General features: G+C 41.0%; 1 protein-coding gene across 4 annotated transcripts in view; it reads right to left on the minus strand.

Moving 5' to 3' along the window:
* NFATC2 (nuclear factor of activated T cells 2) overlaps positions 1-23,713 on the minus strand; it is a 173,663-nt gene that overhangs the window by 116,999 nt on the left and 32,951 nt on the right. For all 4 annotated transcript variants that reach the window (XM_081949660.1, XM_081949663.1, XM_081949661.1 and 1 more), the window contains exons 4-5: positions 2,559-2,761; positions 85-257 (exon numbers count right to left, since the gene is read on the minus strand). In XM_081949660.1, the coding sequence (XP_081805786.1) occupies positions 85-257; positions 2,559-2,761 (376 nt within the window). The remainder of the gene's footprint in view (positions 1-84; positions 258-2,558; positions 2,762-23,713) is intronic.

The raw sequence follows: 23,713 nt of genomic DNA on the forward strand, positions 1-23,713 counted from the left end.
TTTGGGGGACCTCTGTTGTAAAGTTATGGGTTTCAGAAACGATGTTACTGAAAATAATAACATTGCCAGAAAAGTATGACTTACAGCATTCAATGGGGTTGGATGCAACTTGCAAAGAAACTATCCGGCCACTAGATTCAGGGATGTGCACACGGAACACCAGTCGCACACGCGTGTTCTTTCGGCCAATATCGGTTTCTCCTTTCCGTAATTCAATGTCTGCATTCCTCAGCTTGAGAATTCCTGCGCAGTCAATGCTATGAAACAAACAAATAACGGGATACAATCCTTGTCCAATGACGTCAATATATATTTTACGCACGATTACATTTGCAAACACTCCCCACTCCTGAAATTAATGTCTGTTTTTGTTTCCCTGATTATGACTACAGATTTAATGGTCCAGGTATGCTTGGCTTCTTTCTATGGGATCTCAGCAAGGGGCTGGCTGATTCTCTATCTTCCCTGAGGGAAAATGGACCACTGTACCTCTGCAAGAATATGGATTCAAACTCATCGCTTTAGCTTACAACCCTGCCAATCAAACAAGAGTTCCAAAGCCGGTAAATGCAGGTAATTCCAGCTGGTTTATTCATGAAATTCTTTACATACTCCTAATCTGGAAATAAACTGATATCAATGGACCACTTCAATAGTGCTGGTTGATACAAACATTCCTATATCTACAACTCTCCATTATTCTAGGGAATATATCGCAGTGAGTTTTCAGTCTTAAGCAGCTGACAATATTTTTCTTATCAATGTTATTGTCCCTCCTGGAACAATGATTCACTGGAGTCTTGATATTTTCTGAATTTGGTTTTCTTACTATAGGCATTTTTGTTTCTACACCAGGGATGTCAAACTCACGTCATCATGACAGCATCACGTGACGTATCGGGACTTTTTCCCCCTTCATTAAATTTGGCATGGGCGTGGCCAGTGTGTGATGCATCTGGCCCATGGGCCGGAGGTTTGACAGCCCTGTTCTAGATCATCAAGAACTACAGTTCAATCCTGAGCTACATATATATATATACTCCACATTTGCAACAACTTAACAAGAAGCTAAACTATAGCTATACTGTTCCATCCATCCATCCATCCATCCATTCATCCATCCATCCATCCATCCACCCATCCATCTATCTATTTATCCATCCATCCATCCATCCATCCATCCATCCATCCATCCATCCATCCATCCATCCATCCATCCATCCATCCATCCATCCAAATGTGAATGCTCAGTATAAGACACTAGACCAGCAATGTTGAACCTTTAGCTCGCCTGCCAAAAGTGGGGGGAGCGCTGGGGGGTCGTGCACAGGCGTGCCGCACCTATAATGCAATGTGCGACCCCCAGCGCACATGCACGCATGATAGGTACCCCCCCCCATTTTTTGCATGCTTTTTTCGCCCTGCCCAGGCTCCAGAGGCTTTATAGGAGCCTGGGGAGGGCGAAAACAGTCTCCCTGGTGTCCCCGGAGGCCCTACGGGGCACAAAAAACCGGCCCTACGGGCAAACCAGAAGTCTGGAATGGACTTCCCGTTTGCTCATAGGGCCGGTTTAAGACCTCCGGAGACTTCAGGGAAGCCTCCGGAAGGCCCCTGAAGGCTCCAGAGGGCTTAAATCAGCCCTACCAGCAAACTGGAAGTGACTTCCGGTTTGCTCGTTGGGCTGTTTTTCATCCTCCGTAGCCTTCAGGGAAGCCTTCAGGGAAGGCTCCGGAGGGCTTAAACCACCCCTACAAGTAAACTGGAAGTCCGTTCCCGAACTTCTGGTTTGCCCATAGGGCTGATTTTTTGTGCTCCAGAGGCTTCAGGGAAGCTCCTGAAGCCCCCGGAGGGCCTCTGGGGGGGTAGGAGAAGCTGTTTGTGCCCTCCCCAGATTCCTATAAAGCCTCTGGAGCCTGGGAAGGCGGAAAATGGCCTCAAAAAAAACCTAAAGACAGCTGGCCAGTGCGCACATGCACGCTGGCCAGATGACAGGGCAATGCCTCGCGTGCCCTGACAAATGGCTCCATAGGTTTGCCATCCCGGCCCTATACCATTTGATGCTCATCTCAATTCAAAACCTAAGAGGGAAAGAAGTCAATTCAAATGCTAATTCATGTTGGGAAGAGGCTGATGAATTGAAATGTCCCCTTCTCCCAAGGACTGGCAAATTAAAAAGTTCTCTTGGTGCAGAAATCAGAGCATTTAATGATCAGGGGTTTGCACTAAAAAGACTCTCCAGTTACAGGCCCTGAGAAATAGGAGATTCCAGGGAAATTGACAATTTTTTTCAAAACTGGTGTCTTATGAGTCTATTCTGCTAACAAAGTAGAAAATGACCTTTCCTCTAATGGGCAACCTCTGTTAAGGGTTTGAAGAGGACTCTTTCTGCACTCACTTGAATTATTCTACTACTGAACTACAGTATATGCCGTGGTAAAGCATAGTGAGCTTACGCTTGAGAGTTTTCTCTACAAATTAAATGCAGGCATCTCTTACATTAAATGTATTAAGTTCTCCTACATTGCTATCTTACAACATTTTCTAATATAGAACCTTACGTTGCTTTCATGTTGTTTTTTGGCTCCAGAGGGATTTCCAGCACTTTGGTGTTGCCAATGATTTTCTCAAAGCTGGTGGTAGTGACTGTTTTCCCTGTGATACGATGGACTTGGTAAAAAGCATGTGGTTTAAGAATCCTCTCATCTGCTGTTCCAATGAAGATCTGAAGGCCCAAGGGCTTGTGGTCCACATAACCATGAAGCTGGCAAGAGAACAAACCATTTACACGATTATCTCAAGAACCAATAGAGCAAGAATTGAAATAGCAGTATCAGATAAAGAACACGAAAAAGCTTATAATAGCTCATCTTATTCCCCGCGGTGAGTAAGAATCACCTCAAGATAAACAGGCAGGAAATCGTTATAACTATGAGAAAGATGATTCTTTTCCTTTCCTTCAGGCTAAAATAGTTTTGCATACAAAAGAACATGGATAAATTAACTAATGAAGAATACTGAGCAATAATATTATTATCTCTTGCAGCTTCGTTTTGCAAGACGGAAATATGACTATTCCCGATTATTTTCCACAAATGAAATATGTGATAGTTCTAATAGGAGCTGTTTTGAAGTTTCCAACCTTATGTTACTTGGTAAAATGTTTGCTCTTAGCATCTTCAGAACTGTCATAATTGGAACGTAACTTATTGAACGGCACGGAATCCTCAACCATTTTTAAAATGTGGTTCAGAATAAAAATTATTTGCCTAGATTCCCTAAAATCACTTACTGTAGACACCTATGCACTAAAAGTGTATATGATTTGGAAGGCGGGGGCGGGGGGGGGGGGAGAAGCCATTATATCAAAGTGGAAAAGAAAGTAGCTGTAACTTCCCTATTATGAGAAAAAAAACCTCACATGTACACAAAATTATTAAGACTGTTAATAAGATTTTAGGCATTGGTAAAAGTGAAAGCATCAGTGAAATTGAGAAAGAGAGAGAAAAGCTTGGACTACAATAATTAGTCAGTTAATGGCTACAATTCATTAAGCAAAGACATTTGGCTCATCTAAAACCGAAACCAAAATCAGACTATAACCATTATAGATCTTGATTAGCATTTCCAGTCTTCATTGTGGCCTCTTTGTCACAACCACATTATTGAATATTCCTCCAGTACTCAAGTCAGCAGAAAAGCATTTTTTTAAAATGTATATTTTAAAACCACCTAGTAGCTGAAGCTTTCAGGGTAGATTACAGTAAAGCACGCTAACAATACAATTTGAATTAAAACATATACAATGAGATGCAATATATATATAAAAAAACCATCAGATAAACTGGGCTGATCAGTAACATGATCAGGTTCCAGAATAATATTATTTCATGCTGCAGAATTCTGGGAGTTGAAGTTCACACATCTTAAAGTTGCCAAGAATACCTATATTATAAGATAACCTTGATTGTCACTTTTTTTCTGTGAACGTACTGGCACACAATAAAAATGAACTTCTTAATGTGATATATAGTGATTCTGGGTAAGGCCCCTACAAAAGCCAGATTCCCCACCTCTCCTACAGTCCAAGCCAAAATGGTCACAGGAGGAAGTGACCAGAGAGAAGAGGTCAGCATGGTGAAATGGCCAAATGAAAGCAGAGGCAGTGCCAGATTGCACCATCACCCACGCGAGGCATCACAAAATGTACAAATGACAAAACTTGAGTCAAGAGAAAAGACAAAACACCCTAAAACTCAACTGTTCAAGTCATGTACATAAGCTGTCTAGGTCTAGGGATGAGATAAAGTTGCATCGGACGACATATTCCAGGGCAACTTGCCACAGACATCTTGCCACAGTGAACTCTCTGTGGGACAATTAGCTGAGGCCAACTCTTAATAGAACAGAACAGAATAGAATAGAATAACAGTTGAAAGGGACCTTGGAAGTCTTCTAGTCCAACCCCCTGCTTAGGCAGGAAACCCTGCACCACTTCAGACAAATGGTTGTCAAATCTCTTCTTAAAAACTTCCAGTGTTGGAACATTCACAACTACTGGAGGCAAGTTGTTCCACTGATTAATTGTTCTAACTGTCAAGAAATTTCTCCTTAGCTCTTGGTTGCTTCTCTCCTTGATTAGTTTCCACCCATTGCTTCTTGTCCTGCCTTCAGGTGCTTTGGAGAATAGTTTGACCCCCTCTTCATTATGGCAATCCCTGAGATATTGGAACACTGCTATCATGTCACCCCTAGTTCTTCTTTCATTAAACTAGACATATGCAATTCCAGCAATTGTTCTTTATATGTTTTAACCTCAGTCCTCTAATCATCTTTGTTGCTCTTCTCTGCACTCTCTCTAGAGTCTTTTTTGCACTGTGGTGCAGGACAACCCCACCATGGGACAATCCATGTGGGATACTTCAACACAATAAATGTTATCCACCACTATTTGTTCAACATTATTTCCATTTTTGTCAATGGAAATAATGCTGAAGAAATAGTGGCATATAATATTTATTGTGTTCAGTTATCCTATGTGGATTGTCCCATGTTGAATTGACTTCAGCAAATTGTCCCATTCCATTAGTAGATCCTTAAATCAGAATTAAAATATTTCCCAAAAGCTCTGTACTAAGACATTGGAAAGGGGCACTAGATGAAGCAGAAGTTGAATTCTCATAAACAAATGCTGGGCCGACACCTGAAATATTGAATCTCTCGGTTGTTTTTCTGAGGAAAATCATTGCTCATTTTTCCTCTCTGGCAAAACAATAACAACAGCAAAACACTTTCAAGACAGGACGTCTAGAATCTTTCTTATAATGCAAGGAAAAACTTCAAAGCTAACTCTGAAGGCTTACTTTTAAAAGGTAAGGAAGGCATCAACTGAATCCTTAGCCAAAGGTTTTGGTAGTTTACATTTCCAGCTTACAGAGCATTTCCTGCTTTTCAATAGCTGGAAATAATCTAGCAGAAAAAGAAATAATCTGTAATGATGATTAGATCAAAACCAAGGAAGTTTGTATGTGTCATTTATCATGTACAAAATATAAATACAACACACACAAACCATACCTATGTCCAGAGAAGAGATGCTCGTATTAGTACATAAAATAAATAAGTAAATAAAGTTTGTACATAGAAAAAGTAGTTGCAGTTCAGATTGCAAGAAAATAAGTAAAAAGGAGTTAAACATAGCATTATAGTTGCAAAACCTAGTCACAAATCAGGCTCCATAATACTCCATTTGATCATAGTTTTTTCTCTTGCTTTTTCCTTCCAGAAAATTCAAAAACAGACTCGGAGTGGCGATGGATGTGCCAAGCACCCAACAGTACATATTTCTAAATGTAGGTAATGCATTCAATTTAGCGGTGTCAAGTTATGGAAACCAAGCACAGAATATACCTCTTGCTTTCTTTCTCCATTCAAAACTACACATACGCACAAATGCAACTCAAGCCGGTGCATGAAACCTAAAATATATTTCAAGCACTATGGCGTTCCAATACTTTATATAAATCAGCTGTTCTGAGGAACATGTTTGTCCAACAATAATAGGCGTGATGGCTCAGCAGTTAGAGACGCTGAGCAGTTAGAGACGCTGATCCTGGATTCGAGACCCGAGCACCGCGTGATGGAGTGAGCTCCTCTTACTTGTCCCAGCTCCTGCCTATCTAGCAGTTTGTAAGCATGCAAGTAGAAAAATAGGTACCACATAGGTGGATAGTAACAGCGCTCCGTACGCCTCGGAGTTTATGTAGTCATGCTGTACACATAACCACGGAAGTGTCTTCGGACAATGCAAGCTCTCTTGACTAAGAAATAGAGATGAGCACCATTCACCTAGAATTGGACATGACTGGAAAGAGGAACCTTTATGTTTACCTTTAGTAGGCAACCCTTTGCCTAACTATTTGGTTCTCAATGCTCAGTACCGTCCAGTGCCATAATGGCAAACCTATGGCACACAGAGCCCTCTCTTCAGGCAGGCGAGCCACCATCCCAGGTCAGTTTCCGCTGTGCATGCAGACCAGCCAGCTGATTTTCAGGTCTCTGCCGTGCATGCATGGGCTGCTGCGGGGTACATGCGGGAGATGTGTGCGCATACACAGGGGGGGCGGGTTGTACAAGGGGGAGCCACACCTGCTGGTGTGGGGTTCGTGTGCGCATGCAAAGGGGGAAGGGTGCACACAGGGTGTGTGTGCATGCATGTGGGGGGGAGGTGCACGTGCAGGGGGTCACATGCAGATACACGCGCTTTTGGAAGTCGGTACCAAAAAAGTTTGATCTAGTCTACCCTGATGTCTGTGCCAGATTCCCAAATGATAGCTTTAGCCTTGATCTATACTTAGCAGAAGCCAACTTTCCACAAATGCCCTGACATGAAACTAGTGTGAAATAGTGTGCAGCTGATCTCGTGGACTAACACAACCATTGTTATTCAACAGCCTCTCACTGCTGCTTTTCAGTACGCTATGTTGGCTTGACAGCCTACAACAGTCTGACAGGAGACCTTTTTCTAAGACTTCCCATTAAAATATGAAGCCGGTCCTGCAAAAGGAGATTACATAGAGATGTCAAGTCATTTTACGTTGAGTGTGATGACTTTTGCTGTTGATCTACTGTGAAATGCAGTCACGCTTTGCATGTTCTGTAGAAAAGGTCTGAGAGGATGCACAAATAACTTGTGCTTCCTGTCTCTCCCAGGTTTTGAGAAATGGCAGGAAATGCTCGCACCCATCCTTTGCGTGAAGCTCAGAAACAGAGGAAGAGGAAGCCCAGGTCAATCACAGAAAAAGGTACACCATTATGGACCTAAATATTGTCTCTCTCCAAGTACAATCCCAGTACAGGAAAAGTACAATCCCCTTTGGGAGAAGCTAAGGTTGTCTAGGAGTGCTGTCTCTTATTTAAAATGTCACTTTCACGTTGAGTAAATTTGCAAGATGTGCAACCTTGAAAGCCACTGTGACAAACAAAAACCCAAACCTACCCAAACAAACATACAATACAACAGAACATTAGGAAGAAGTTTAACCTTTCTTTAATGTGAAGCTCCAATCCTGGGGAAGCAGAGTGGAAATCTATTCTTAAAGCTGCAAAACAGCTATAACTTCTTGAAAGCTAGGCATAGTTGTGTAGAGACTGTCCCAAGATTTCTAGGCCTGTAGCCAGGCAGTGATGTGCCTGGTGTGTGCATAGCCTTTCCCAGAAGATCACAGTCACACCAAGTAGTTGTGGCTACTTCAGAAGCGGATGTAGAGCAAAGTATCTCTATGGAATGATTTACACAGCCCTAATAAATATATGCATATCTTTGATCTACCTGACTAATTGAATGCTTAAGGTAGTATAAATCACATTTAACCTCTCCTTTCTCTCAGGAATTCAGAATAGCACTTTCAGTCCCACCTCTTGCTGATGTTACTAACCTTCTAACTGCCTACCTCAGAATTTCTTAAAAAGCCTTTCCGCAAAGATCTGAATGACAGAAGTGTGTGGGAAATGGGAAAATGCTATGCTAGCAGACACATCAAAAGTCAGAAAGCCACTTGCCCTAACCCTAGCCTTGGAAGTACAGTGGCCATACAAAACTTAACATTGTCTGACCAAGAACAGAGGCATTCTCAGCTATGATGGAGTTAAAACATAGGGACTGCCTTTTGGTACATTTTCCATCTTTCTTGAAATACTTTTTTTCCTTTAAACCAGTGGTGAAATTCTTTTTTTTTTTTTACTATTGGTGCTGTGGGCGTGACTTGGTGGGCATGGTGTGGTTTGGTGGGTGTGGTTTGGTGGGCGTGGCAGGGGAATGATACTGCAAAATCTCCATTCCCATCCCATTCCAGGGGAAGGATACTGCAAAATCTCCATTCCCATCCCATTCCAGGGGAAGGATACTGCAAAATCTCCATTCCCACACCATTCCAGGGGAAGGATACTGCAAAATCTCCATTCCCACCCCATTCCAGGGGAAGGATACTGCAAAATCTCCATTCCCACACCATTCCAAGGGAAGGATACTGCAAAATCTCCATTCCCACACCATTCCAAGGGAAGGATACTGCAAAATCTCCATTCCCACACCATTCCAAGGGAAGGATACTGCAAAATCTCCATTCCCACACCATTACAAGGGAAGGATACTGCAAAATCTCCATTCCCACCCCATTCTAAGGGAAGGATACTGCAAAATCTACACTCCCACCCCATTCCAAAGGAAGGATACTGCAAAATCTCCATTCCCATCCCATTCCAGGAGAAGGATACTGCAAAATCTCCATTCCCACCCACTCTGGGGCTAGCCAGAGGTGACATTTGCTGGTTCTCCAAACTACTCAAAATTTCCGCTACCGGTTCTCCGAACTCCTCAAAATTTCTATTACTGGTTCTCCAGAACCTGCTGGATTTCACCCCTGCTTTAAACTCTCTGAAATCTTTTTCAAGCCACATATGCATTAACAGCCATAATGTGGCATTGCCTTTTTTGAAAACCCTAAAATCACATGGGCCAAAATGAAGGTTTAAAAACAATATATTGTAGATTTGAGGTTGGGAACGGCCTGTAGTTTAGAACTTCCTAATTTGCCAAAAAGACTATTAACAGCTTGACTTAAGGAACTCCAAGGTGCTTTGGATCTTCAATTTTTCATCAAATGATTATCTACCATCAGAAATAAAATAATAATAATTGACAACATATATCCCAAATCCCCTCCCCCAAATAAAGCGGAGCACTCCATAAAATACTTGTTTGGATTCAAAATTGTTTCCTACTGTTTTGACACTGATGGTGACAGGCCGAAACAAACCTTTTATCAAATGAAATATGTATTTAAACAAACAGGTTTTCAAAATGTTCGTGGCAATCTTTCTCTACGCAAATATTTATGTATCCTATATGCGGCGTATGTTTGGAGGAAGTGAAAGGAGCCCTGGGTTTATTTTAAAAAGTGAGCTGAGCATTAAAAAAAAGTTCAGTAAAGAATAACAGCAGCTTTTGAATTGGATTTCATTACGTGAAGCATAACAGAGCCAGAATTCCTGTGCAGACTCCAGACCAGAGAATATCTCTTTCATTATTAACACTCACAATTACAAATCAAGCCATTTTTATATTTCTCACATCACTGAAAATTGAAAGCAGATGAATCTACCGCATAGCCAAGCAACTAGTTGAAAGGGAACTTGATGGTCTAAGACACGGTAAATTTGTTTTCAATTACTTGGTCCGCATATTTTTTTAAAAAAAGAAAATCTTGATTAAACTGTACAAAGTAAGCAGAGCAAGGAGATCAGAGAAGAGAAACATTAAGCTAATAGCATCTATGGCTTTTTTTTTTAAGTTTCTTTTTCTTTGTTCTCTATTTTAACGGTCCACAGGAGGCATCTCTGCCTAGATTAATCCACCACCACCATCACGACCTACCCCCTTCCCCCAGAAAAAAAGGCCACATGCAATTTCTAGATTGGCTGGCAGCGTTCCACGGTCTGCTTAATGAAGAAGAACCCAGGAGAGACACAGTCTTTTGAACCCACGTTGCTTTCACAAATCTAGCATTCAACATTCAAAAGCCTCCCCCCCCCTCTGAAAAATAATCTTGCATATCCTTTGTATGAATTTAAGAAAGACAAAGGGATAAAGCCTGCAGGTTTTATTTGTGCAAATAACTTTATTCACTTGGTACACAGCTCTACACATGTGCTAACAGACTGGATTCACCCACAAAAATGTGGATTTCGTCATTAAACCAGCATAAGAGTTTGTGGTTTATGATTCATAAGATCTCTTTTGGCTTGTCCCAGACCAAGCTCTCTTTTATGATAAATAACTTTTATAAAACATTTAAAAAGGTCTTTTAATTCTGAATGATTTAAAAAAAATACATATGACGTTCAGAGGTGGTATTCAGCCGGTTCGGAACAGTTCACCTGAACCGGTAGCAGAAATGACAGGTGGGCCCGCCGTGGCTCTATGCTGCCCTATTTAGGCACGTTTTTGAGGCCGGGTGCATGCGTAGAAGGTGCACGATTGAGCAAAGTGTATGCGTGGAAGGTTGGGCGCATGCATGGAAAGGGTTTGTGTGCCCGCGAAGCAGGCGCACACACGCACCCAGTGAACCAGTGGTAACAAAATGTGAAACCCATCACTGACGACGTTCCTACTAAAAAAACTTCCTATACTTTGTGCAAAGAGGAACTCTGGGAACAGCCAGCTTTGGATTCTCCTCAAGGGACAGAGAGTGAAATGACGACTTCAAGATCTCCATGTCTAAGAGCTGTCCTAAAATCATTATTTTCAGATTGCATAGTTGACTTCTAAGCCTGTCATTAAAAGGATCTCAAAGCAGTACACAACATGATAGCAGTATTTTAGTATTTGAGGACAAGTACTACTAATATTTGCCACAAAGAAGAGGGAGTCAACCTATTCTCCAAAGCACCAGAGGGCAGGACAAGAAACAATGGATGGAAACTAATCAAGGAGATAAGCAACCTGGAATTAAGGAGAAACTTCCTAACAGTGAGGACAATTAACCAGTGGAACAGCTTGCCTCCAGAAGACGTGGGTGCTTCATCACTGGAGGTTTTTTTAAGAAGAGTCTAGATTCTAGACAGTCACTTATCTGAAATGATATAGGGTCTTCTGCCTAAGCAGGGGGCTAGACTAGAAAACCTCTAAGGTCCTATCCAGCTTCTGTTCCATTCCGTTCTACTCTACTCTACTCTTTATTAATTTTGTTTTAGAGAAAAGTTTACTGTACTTAGGAATGTTCAGAAGTTATGCATCAAATGAGTATAAGGAAGTTTAGGAGAACAGGGCAACCTGGAATTAAGAAGAAACTTCCTAACAGTGAGGACAATTAACCAGTGGAATAGCTTGCCTCCAGAAGACATGGGTGCTTCATCACTGGAGTTTTTTTAAAGAAGAGTCTAGATTCTAGACAGTCACTTATCTGAAATGATACAGGGTCTCCTGCCTAAGCAGGGGGCTAGACTAGAAAACCTCTAAGGTCCTATCCAGCTTCTGTTCCGTTCCGTTCTACTCTACTCTACTCTACTCTACTCTACTCTACTCTACTCTTTATTAATTTTGTTTTAGAGAAAAGTTTACTGTACTTAGGAATGTTCAGAAGTTATGCATCAAATGAGTATAAGGAAGTTTAGGAGAACAGGGCAACCTGGAATTAAGAAGAAACTTCCTAACAATGAGGACAATTAACCAGTGGAACATCTTGCGTGGATGCTTCATCACTGGAGGTTTTTAGGAAGAGACTAGACAGTCACTTATCTGAAATGGTATAGGTTCTCCTGCTTGAGCAGGGAGCTGGACTAGAAGATCTCCAAGGTCCCTTCCAGTTCTATTCTCTAAACATTAAAGATTATGCAAGGACAGCATAATCCATTCACAACAGGTGAATGTTGATGAATTAAAGCAATCCTTAAAAATAAAAAATAAAGGTGGACTAAGACCTACTCGCAGAAACCTACTAAGCTAGAAGGTTGTGAGACAAATGCCATGAATTGATTTTGATTGTTAGCTTACAAAGAGAAGTGTCCATATAATTTTTTGGGGGGGGACAAGTGGAAATTTCCTGAGAGTGACAATAATTAATCAGTGGAATGGCTGGCCTTCAGAAGTTGTGGGTAGTCCATCACTGGAGGCTTTTAAGAAGAAGGGCATCTATTTAGGCTTGGACTAGAAGACCTCCAGGGTCTCTTCCAACTTTGTTATTCTGGTTGGTCATTGCCTTTTTCCAGGGCTTTTTGGCTTCTCATTCTAGGTTAGAGCTTTGGAATTCTCTTGTAGTCTTTCAACAAAGTACTATCTAAGTCCAACCCACCTTTGCTTTTTTGAGAACAGCCAAATGATGCCATTTGCCAAGATAGCAAGAGTTAACCAACTCCCCACCCCATGATTTTGCTAAAACAAAATTTGGGTGAGGGAAGAAGGAAAGCAGACATTTAAATCAGGACTGGGTTTTTGGCAACAAAATGGCTCAGAAATTCCTGAAAACCTAGGCAAATCTTTCCTGTCTTCATCTTTGGGACTTTCACAATTAATTGCTCACAGAATTATCGACATACCTTGGAGATATTGCAGATTCAATTCCAGATCACCATAATAAGGTGAAGATTGCAATAAACCAAGCCACACAATTTTTTGGACTTGCCAGTGAATAAAAAAGTTATGCTTACACTGTAGTCTATTCAGTGTGCAATAACATGACATCTAAAATCAATGTATATATGCACCGTGATTTAAAAATATGTCATTGTTAAAAATTACTAATCATCACCTGAAACTCCAGCAGGTTTTTTTTTGGTGGAGGGTCTTGTAAAAAACACAGTATCTGCAAAGTGCAATAAAATAAGATATATCTGTATTTCTAGTATTCTGTATTTCTGGAAAAGGCTCTGTAACATTTGAGTGAGATAAGTAGATAGATAACTAGCTAGATAGCTAGCTAGTTAGGTAGCAGTGGTGGGTTGCAAATTTTTTAATATTGGTTCAGGTGCGCCTGCATGCGTGTGTGATGCTTCTGTTCATGTGCAGAAGCGTCCGGGTGGGTGGGTGGATGCGTACTATGTACATACATGCACAGTAGGTAAAAAATACTTCTGTGCATGTCTGAAGCAAAAAACAAGATGGTGGCACCTAAACCCAGTCCTGATTTAAATGTCTGCTTTCCTTCTTCCCTCACCCAAATAGAACCGGTTTGGGGGCGTGGCCAGCTGAGTTACTACCTACTCGGCTGAACTGGTCCAAACCACTAGGAACCTACCTCTGATTAAGCACTATCTACTCTGAATTGAAAATTACCACTAAGGTTTTCTAACAAAGATTACCTGCCTCCAGCTATAGTACCTGCAAGCACAAAAGTCATAGAATGGCCTATAATCATTTAAAATTTTATCTTTGTTTTTGCTTCACAGGGAGGGGGGGATGCCCTCCAATATTTCAACTGTTTTTTCTATGATCATTGCTTTTCCCAAGAATGTTATTGTACTTAATAACTGGGTAGTAAAAAAGTAGCTCAGATTATGATTGCTATTTGATTGTTATTGATTCCTCTTTGTTCGTAGGTTATCCTTAACATAGAGTTCACAGAAATACATAGTGAATTTAGATACTTCTCTGCAAATTAAAAATAACCAGCAAAGTTAATTCGGTATTTTTTCTCAATTGCAAATAGAAAGAAGATTTTGCTTGCTTTTCTAGATAGCAAGATCAGATAAGTGACAGCGGCCCGTTCAGTCTTTGCTAATCTGAAAGGGTTATGTCAGGCAAGATTCAATTAGTACAAATTTAAGAAACAGGAAGGCTGTAAAATAGACTGAGACTTGAGAATAACCCTGGAAAATTGGAAAACTACTTTTTTAAAAAATTCATTTATACATTTTTTTCCTTAAATATACATATGTGCTTAATGAGTGGTGTATTGTCTGAGACATTTTAGGTTTACAAAATAATAATAATAATAATAATAATAATAATAATAATAATAATAATAATAACAACAACAACAACAACAACAACAACAACAACAACAACTGACAAACACAGTCCGAGTATTCAGCACCGATATTTCAATGCAGTTTGGCATGGAAAAATGCGCCACTGTATCCATAAAAAGAGGCAAAATCACTACATGTGAGGGAATTGAAATGCCCAATGGCCAACTAATTAAATGCAACGAAAATGAAGCCTACAAATACTTAGGCATTTTGCAGTTGGATAACATCAAACATGGAGAAGTAAAAACTATTGTCAGGAGAGAGTACACCAACAGAGTTAGGAAAATTTTGAAATCTAAATTAAATGGTGGAAATACAATCAAGGCCATAAATACCTGGGCAATACCAGTTATAAGATATACAGCTGGTATAGTTAACTGGACACAAGCTGATTTGGACATTTTGGACCGAAAAACCAGGAAACTAATGACAATGCACTACAGTTTACATCCACGCGGTGACACTGATAGACTATACCTGCCCCGAAAATCAGGTGGCAGAGGATTATTATAAGTGAAGCAAATAGTTGAAGAAGAAAAACATGCACTGGCTGATTATTTAAAAGAAAGTCAAGAACATCTATTAATCGAAGTAAAGAACAAAAATCTATTGAAGGCCCAACAGACGAAACAAGAATACAGAAAAGATGTGATAAAATCAAGAATGGAAAGTTGGCAGAACAAAGCATTACATGGTCAATTTCTGGAAAAAATAAAAGATAAAGTGGACAGTAAAAAAACTTGGTTATGGTTAACAACAGGTACATTAAAGAAAGAAACAGAGTCACTAATCCTGGCTGCGCAAGAACAAGCTATCCGAACAAATGCCATTAAGGCCAAAATCGAAAAATCCTCTGATGATGCCAAATGCAGACGGATAAAATACTGGTGCATAATACACCAGACATCACACTGGTTGAGAAAAATAAGGTTACAATCATAGACATCGCAATACCAGGTGATAGCAGGGTTGCCGAGAAGGAATATGAAAAAATCGCAAAATACCAGGACTTAAAAATCGAAATCCAACGATTATGGCACAAACCAGCAGTGGTAATTCCAGTGGTAATCGGCACACTGGGTGCTATTCCAAAAGCACTGGAATTACATTTAAAACAGTTAAAAATTGACAAAATCACCATCAGTCAAATGCAAAAGGCTGCACTGCTTGGATCTGCACGTATATTATGAAAATACGTTATGACGTCCTAGGCCCCTGGGTGGGGCCCGACTAGTAATCAATGCCAAACCCGGCAAATCAACTGGCCGCTGTGATACAATCGTATAATAATAATAATTCTGATAAGGCAAGCTACTTTTACTGAAAATACTTTTGTTTTATTTTGTCCTTGATTTTGGTCTTAGGCACAAAAAGGATTCATAATAAAGAATTAAGGACAGCAATGGCAAAGAAAAGAAAAGAAACAAGAAAGACACATAAGAATCCCAAAGAGGATCTTGTCTCTCATCTTAGGTGAGCAATTCAAAACAATCCTCCCCCAAAAGTGTATATATAGAGAGAGTAGACTGGAGAAAAAAACCAATGTATTTGAGTCACCTTTACCAAAAAGGGAAAGACCAACCAGACATGATGTGTACCTTTCCATATTCTATTTTGGGGTTTTCTTTCTTTCTTTTGGTAGAAATGGACTCTTTTTTTTCTTTTGCCTACCACTGGAATATTAACAGGGCCAGACTTGGTCTCTGGCCCAAGGAAATGCTAGGTACTCAGGCAGATAAATAAAAAAATAACATCATTCTGAAAACAAGAACACTTGTATTGCAGAAATTGGTCTATTAAAATATGTGCATGATTAAATTTCAGTTGCCGACTTGCCCTACCTCCAAGAATTGTAAGCCGGTAAAAATCCAAAAGTACAATTTCTTCTTCTTCTTCTTCTTCTTCTTCTTCTTCTTCTTCTTCTTCTTCTTCTTCTTCTTCTTCTTCTTCTTCTTCTTCTTCTTCTTCTTCTTCTTCTTCTTCTTCTTCTTCTTCTTCTTCTTCTTCTTCTTCTTCTTCTTCCTTCTTCTTCTTCTTCTCCTCCTCCTCCTCCTCCTCCTCCTCCTCCTCCTCCTCCTCCTCCTCCTCCTCCTTATTGTTGTTGCTGCTGCTATTATTATTATTGTTGTTGTTGTTGTTGTTGTTGTTATTATTATTATTATTATTATTATTATTATTATTATTATTATTATTATTATTATTATTATTATTATTATTATTATTATTATACAATTGTATCACACATGCACAGTAGGTAAAAAGTTGTTTCACCGGATTTGGCATTGATTACTAGTCGGGCCCCACCCAGGGGCCTAGGACGTCGTAACGTATTTTCGTAATATACATGCGGATCCAAGCAGTGCAGCTTTTTGCATTTGACTGATGGTGATTTTGTCAAGTTTTAACTGGTTTAAATGTAATTCCAGTGCTTTTGGAATAGCTCCCAGTGTAATTACCACTGCTGGTTTGTGCCATAATCGTTGAATTTCAATTTTTAGGTCCTGGTATTTCGCGATTTTTTCATGTTCCTTCTCGTTGACCCTGCTATCACCTGGTATTGCGATGTCTATGATTGTAACCTTATTTTTCTCAACCAGTGTGATGTCTGGTGTGTTATGCGCCAGTATTTTGTCCGTTTCTATACGAAAATCCCATAGGATCTTGACCATCTGATTTTCGGTGACTTTTTCAGGCTTATGTTCCTACCAACATCATCATCATTATCATCATCATCATCATCATCATCATCATCATCATCATCATCATCATCATCATCATTATTATTATTATTATTATTATTATTATTATTATTATTATTAAATCTTTGGTGAGATTCACAGCCTTTGGGGCTGGTTGGTAGCTCAACAGCTCGAGTCCTAACCAAGGACCTAGGAACTATTAAAGTAATGTCGGAGGATATAAGTTGTTCCAAGTAGGGTGGTTTTTTGTAGAGTCAGAATGTTCAAGTCAGGTAAATTTAGAATTTCCAAATAGCAAGGTAGCCCTATAGGTATTGCTTCAAGGGCTCCAATTACAATTGGGACAACACTTGATTTCTTTTTCCACAGTCGTTCAACCTCAATTTGCAATTTTCCCGATATTTTGTGATTTTTTCTTGCTGTTTATCTTCAATTCGTGCATCACCAGGTATTGCAATGTCATTATTATTGTTGTTGTTATTGTTATTATTGGTTTGTTGCAGTGTCATCCAGATGTTTAAACTGGATTTGGCAGTTTTGTCCACCTATCAAGTCTTTCCCAAGGACCCAGGATAGGCAGATGTTGATGTTTGATGTTGTTAAGGTATTGTTGCAAGAAGTAAGCTGCCTTCTGCAATTGACTGATGGTGATTTGTTAATACCGATGGTGTTCAACTGGTGCTCCAGTGATTTGGGATTACAAAATAGCCTCCAGAGGATGGTAGAGGACAGGAAGGCCTGGAGGAATGTTGTCCATGGGGTCGCGATGGGTCAGAAACGACTTTGCAACTAACAACAAATCTTTGCTTTCTTTTGCCATTTTCGCAACTGTGAACTCATAGCTCTGCTTTCACTTTCTAAGAATGCTGATAAATGGCTACCTTTATTCTTGGAAATCGGAACAGAAGAATGGAATCTGTCACTTTGATTTAAAGGCGGACAGCTTCCCATTGTTGTTGCTGTTCTCCTTTTAATTAAAAGTGCCTCTTTTTCAAATAGGGGAAGGAACAAAAGTGTCCAGGCGCATCCAATTGAAAATCCCCCAAACAGACACTGGCAGGCAAAATGATTTGATTGTATAGGTGGAAATTTCAGGAGGGAGATCATCATTTCTAAATTAATTCCTGGTGGATCCTTTTATAGTTTTAAGGGAAGCAATTTTAACATCCAGTGAGAGTATGTGTGCCTGTTGTCAGCTTTTTTTTCATAAATGGTGTGGTTGATTCAGAAATGCATTTGTCAACTTTCAGGTTTTTTTAAAAAAAAGGAAAAGCGGGTCCCTGCTGCCTACACTTAATTAAAGACAAATACAAACCAAGTGAAAACTAACTTCCTCCAACCTTTTCTCTTTTCCTGCTGTGCACAATTAAGATAAGAAAACTCTTGAAAGAGAGTTTTTCTTCCCTGGTACAAAAAAACCCCAGAAATGCCTAAGACTTTCAAGTCACAACTGCCAGGGGCTAATAGTAATAAAATAATCAAGACCTTTAGGCTTAAGTCACGTTTTATTCTAAAATTGCCCAAATACCACTGTAATATACAGGGTATATTGCAAAATGAACCCCTGTAGATAAAGTCAGGCCTCACTGACAATTTATTATATAAATCACTTTATTAGTCTGAATTGGTTGCCTGTTCTCCTAAACACTTCCTTATACTCATTTGATGCATAACTTCTGAACATTCCTAAGTACAGTAAACTTTTCTCTGAAACAAAATTAATATAGCGTAGAGTAGAGTAGAGTAGAGTAGAGTAGAGTAGAGTAGAACGGAATGGAACAGAAGCTGGATAGGACCTTAGAGGTCTTCTAGTCTAGCCCCCTGCTTAGGCAGGAGACCCTGTATCATTTCAGATAAGTGACTGTCTAGAATCTAGACTCTTCTTAAAAAAAACTCCAGTGATGAAGCACCCATATCTTCTGGAGGCAAGCTGTTCCACTGGTTAATTGTCCTCGCTGTTAGGAAGTTTCTCCTTAATTCCAGGTTGCTTCTCTCCTTGATTAGTTTCCAGCCATTGTTTCTTGTCCTGCCCTCTGCTGCTTTGGAGAATAATTTGTCTCTTCTTTGTGGCAGTCCCTCAAATATTGGAATACTGCTACCATAAAGCATATTGTGTTTGCTTTATGGAGCTTGAATTTTTATATAATACCTTGTCTATGTGGTTCCATGGAAATATTTCCTGTGTGTGTGTGTGTGTGTGTGTGTGTGTGTGTGTGTGTAAACTGAATGTTGTGTGGGTGACTAATCCTAATTTTGTCAAAAAAATTGACAATTCCCTTGTTATAGCTCCTAATGCTGCAATAAGTATCAGAACTAACATCCTGAGCTCTGGCCTTGGTTTGCTAGAAGCCAGCCTGCCATAGACTATAAGAGGGGGGGAGCTGTGGGAAGGGGGAAGCAGAAAGCAGTCATCGTGCCATCTCTAGACATCAGCTCACCATCCCAAGGCCAGGGGCTGGGAATAGAATGGAATGGGTCTCCATCCAGCCTGCCATTGCAGGGACTGTTACCAAAACTTCTTCCAATGTAACTGGAAAATAGGAAGACAACAGGGAAAGTTGTAAAAGGGGAAGTTAACTGGGGAAACTCCTTGTGCAAAACTTCAGTTCTGGCTTTTCGCTGTATTGTAACCATTTGGCTTTAATAAAACTATCCCTTTTGCACAAATGGAGTTGAGGGTCTTTCTATCCTAGGAGCCTAAATTCGGGCAGGAGTGACACTAAGAGGAAAAGTTCTGCCCTTTCACCCCATAACCTTTGTATTTCAGACCTGACATTTTACAATATTTTCAAGTTCCGTTACCACTACTCTTGCATCATTTGGCATTGACCCAGGGGTGAAATTCAGCAGGTTCTGGCAGGTTCTGGAGAACAGATAGCGGAAATTTTAAGTAGTACGGAGAACTGGCAAATACCACCTCTGGCTGGCCCCAGAGAGGGCTGGGAATGGAGATTTTGCAGTATCCTTCCCCTGCCACGTCCACCAAGCCACACCCACAGAACCGGTAGTACAAAAAATTGAATTTCACCACTGCATTGACCTATCTATCAGTAAAACTTTTATTCAACTATTGTGATGTTTGATGTGTTGTGTCCTATTGCTGTTTTTGCATGTACTATTGTGATAGAGAAAGGATTTGTGTTTTTCATGCCATGTCCTAACACTTCATCTGTTGTTGTACAGCATGAGTGTCAAACTCACCAAATCATGTTGCCACCACGTAACGTTTTGTGATGTTTTTCCCTTCGTGGAGCTCGGGTAGGCATGTAATGCATCTGGCCTGCGGGATGCCAGTTTGACACCCCTGCTCTACAGTGATTTCTACACCAGATATGTCTAGATTGTCCTAATTCTCCAGGTATAAACCATAAACCAGCATGGGAAAATACTCTTCTGCAGTAAAACAATGTAACATACATATCAGAGAAATTATAATTTCTCATCATAAAATATTGTAGCTATATAACTTATATTAGGCACCACACCTGCCAGAAACGCACATGGATACATAGACATTTGAACATAACGCACTCTGCATTCTTAATTTATTTTGTCTTTTTAAGGAATATGGATTTTTTGAGCAGGGGAAGGGAAAGAAACAGATAGTCTCTCTTTGGCTTGCATGAATCTTCACCAGTACAAAAAATTGTCATTAATTTGGTTAGCAATTCTGACCTGAAACCAATCGGCCACAATCAGATTTCTTACAGAGAAGAAAAGTCAAAAGGGCAAGTGAAGTTTTATAAGCGTTCTTCTGTGAATCCAAACTCAGAAGACAAATTATTGAAACCAATGGGAATTACACCTGAACATAATCTACCAAGGTTGGTAGAGGTTACTAGTGCCAAGCAAAAAAGGACAAAATTTGGTGTGATGTATTTTCAAAAACAGAGAGAAAGCAACAGAAAAAGACAAAGAGAGAGAGAGAAAGAGAGAGAAAGCGTGTCTTTTCTACTTCTTACCACTTCCTTCCTCTTGTTATTTTAATACACTTATACTTTGCTCTGCACCAGACTAGCGAGGTCTATGCAAATTGTATGAAAACAGTCTGCAAAATTGTTGGCTTCATGTCAAGCCAGCATTTTTCAAGTGCTATGGATTCAGTTGGCCAAGGATCTATCTACAAAGAATGATAGTAGGTACGTAGGTAGACACCCACCAGCCAGACATGTGTATGTTATCCCAGCAACTGTTAAGGAACAGCAATTTGGTAAGAGAGGATGGTTTTCAAGTGTAGGCATGCATATAAACATCACTTTAACTTTTCCAGACAAATGCTTTGAAGTATTTTTTTTTTAACAGAAAATCTTTCCTCTGCATTCTGTGCATTTTGCTGTATCAGCACAATTTCAGATCCTGGGTAATTAAGATGAAATTTTATATCCTAGATCCATGATGGCAAACCTATGGCACACATGCCACAGGTGGCACGCAGAGCCATTTCTGCTGGCATGCGAGCCGTCAGCTCCAGGGCGCATGCATGCGCCAGCCAGCTGATTTTTGGCTTTCTGGAAGGAGGCCGTTTTCACCCTCCCCGGGCTTCAGGAAAACCTCTGGAACCTTGGGAAGGCGAAAACCGCCTCCCATGCCCCCCCCCCGGAAGCCATCTGGAAGCTGGAAATGGGTCTTTTCCAAACTTCCAGTTCGCCCGTTGACCCTGTTTTTTACCCTCCCCAGGCTCCAGAGGATTTCCTGAAGCTTGGGGAGGGCGCAAACCGTCTCCCCTGGCCTCCCGGAGGAAATACCAAGCTTGGAGGCAAGTAGTGCAGCACTCGTGGGGGGGGGAGCGTGAGGGAGGTTGTGCGCGCATGTGCATGTGGGGGGTGGGTGCTGTGCATTATGGGTGCCGGCACACATGGGCACAAAAACGCGCACACCCTCACATTTTTGGCACCCAACAACAAAAAGGGTAGCCATCACTGTCTTAGATAATCAACATGATATTTTACATCCTGGGTAATTTACATAAGAAAAAGTATAAATGGAGGGCAGCATGTCTGCTAATATATTCTGTGACATCTGGCAAGCTCCATGCCTCAGGTTCCTTTTTTAAATATTCCTTTAATTGAAAAGTTTCAGGGAAACTAGCATGTTGAGAGAGAAAGCACTAGTCTAAACTTAATTAATGTCCTTGATAATACTGAACTGATTGGTTAACATGAGTTGGGACACTTGAGGGGGATAGAAAGTTTCTTATTCTTTTTTCTAATCTGGGAAATACTCAGAGCTAGCTTTACCTTTCTAAGTGCCGATACGATGCACCCAATAAAAGGCCTTTCAAGACTGAATGGAACTTCCGAGTCTTGATTGAATTCTGGCTCATTGCTTGGAACTATGACAATGTGGCTATCCTCAGCATGGGAATCATTTAGTGAGACTGTCCAATGGTCTGCTGCAAGGGTGTCAAACTCGATTTCATTCAGGGCCGCATCAGGGTTGTGTTTGACCTTGGTGGGCCAGGGTGGGCGTTACTAGGGTGGGTGTTACCAGGGTGGGCGTGGCCAGCTCGGCATCACTCATGTCAGGGCGCCTGTGGTGGCCCAAGCGCTCTACCAGCGAAAACAGGCTCCCAAGCTCTGCTTTCAGCTGCTTCCTTCAACCCTCTGCCAGCGAAAATGGAGCTCAAGAACTCCGTTTTTGCTGGCAGGGGCACCGTGGGCCGGCCCTTTGCTGTTTCCAGGCAGCCCCGCAGGCCAGACCTAAGCACCCTTTGGGCCAAATCCAGGCCCCGGGTCTTGAATTTGACACCCCTGGTCTATTGTTCCAAGTTTGGTGACCCTTATTAGGTATACCTAAGATAGGTATTTGTAATGATAAGCAAAATAAACCCCCATTCAAAATGGACTCCATGAACAAACACTTCCGGGCAACTCCTCTGACATTCATTTGCCAAAGATTTCTTCCATTTCCCCCCCCCCCAATTTCTAGATCTTAATCCTTGGATTTCTTAATAGCATCCCCTCCACTGCTAACATGATCCAATTCTGTTTATTTTTGTGGGGATCGAGGCAAGGCAAGCTAGCTGTTGCCATCTACCAAGATTTTAGGGACAAATGTGCATTTTAAGACCAAGTGGCAGAGACATCTTGGAGGAAAGAGATTTTTGTCTGAAACACAGATCACCTCTCACTGCTTCTGAAAGAAATCTCCTGGCCAATGCCAAGTCGAGCAGAAATGTAAAACCCCATTTTGGGGACCCCAAACCTCTTCTGATTTTATTACAGGAACAGGCAATGCCATGAACTTTGGATTTCATGGATGACTGCCAAACCCTTTTCCATGGGGTTTCCTCTACAGGCCTGAAGGGTAAAACTACCTCCATGACCTTACCCAGCCACTTTCTACAGTCATTTGCCAGGATTCTTCCTCAAGGTTCCTCTTTTATCAAAGGAAAACCTTTGCATCTTCAGTCTTTGAGCAGAACATCTCAGCTGAAGAATGCCTTTTTCAGAGCAGTTACTTTGCACCAAAGCAGTGGAGAACCGAGCTGAGCCTCTTTGTTCCTCCAGCATCTTAGAGCTGGAGAAGCTTCTTGGATGAGAAGTGAAATGTCCTCAAAGAAAAACCAGAAAGTCCAGTTGTCTCTTGAAAAAACATTTTTGGGACAACTATGACCTAGATGGCTGAGAATCTCTACAGACATCTATTATGGCCTGCCAGTGGCCAGCAGAGCTGGCAGCAGATTCAGACAGTGGAGAAGAACATGGGCCAGTCCTGGAGTCTGGGGAAGGCTCTGATGAGGGCTCTGTGTTGGAGGCAGAGATGGGGCCGGAGCCCTATGCCAGTTATCAGCTGCCTTCAGAGTCAGACATCAGTGAGGCAGACGAACAGCTGGAGCCTGTTCCCAGTGTGCGCATGCGCAGAGTTGCCAGACGATGGGAATAGCTAAAGAATAGGGGTCGACTTGCCAGTAAGGCCACAGGTGGACGATGAATGGCCCCTCCCACAGGAAATAAGAGGAGCAAAGGGGGAGTGGAGTTTGCAGCAGACAA

This window comes from Natrix helvetica, assembly GCF_964273705.1.
Source record: "Natrix helvetica genome assembly, chromosome: 3".
Taxonomy (NCBI): Eukaryota; Metazoa; Chordata; class Lepidosauria; order Squamata; family Natricidae; genus Natrix; species Natrix helvetica.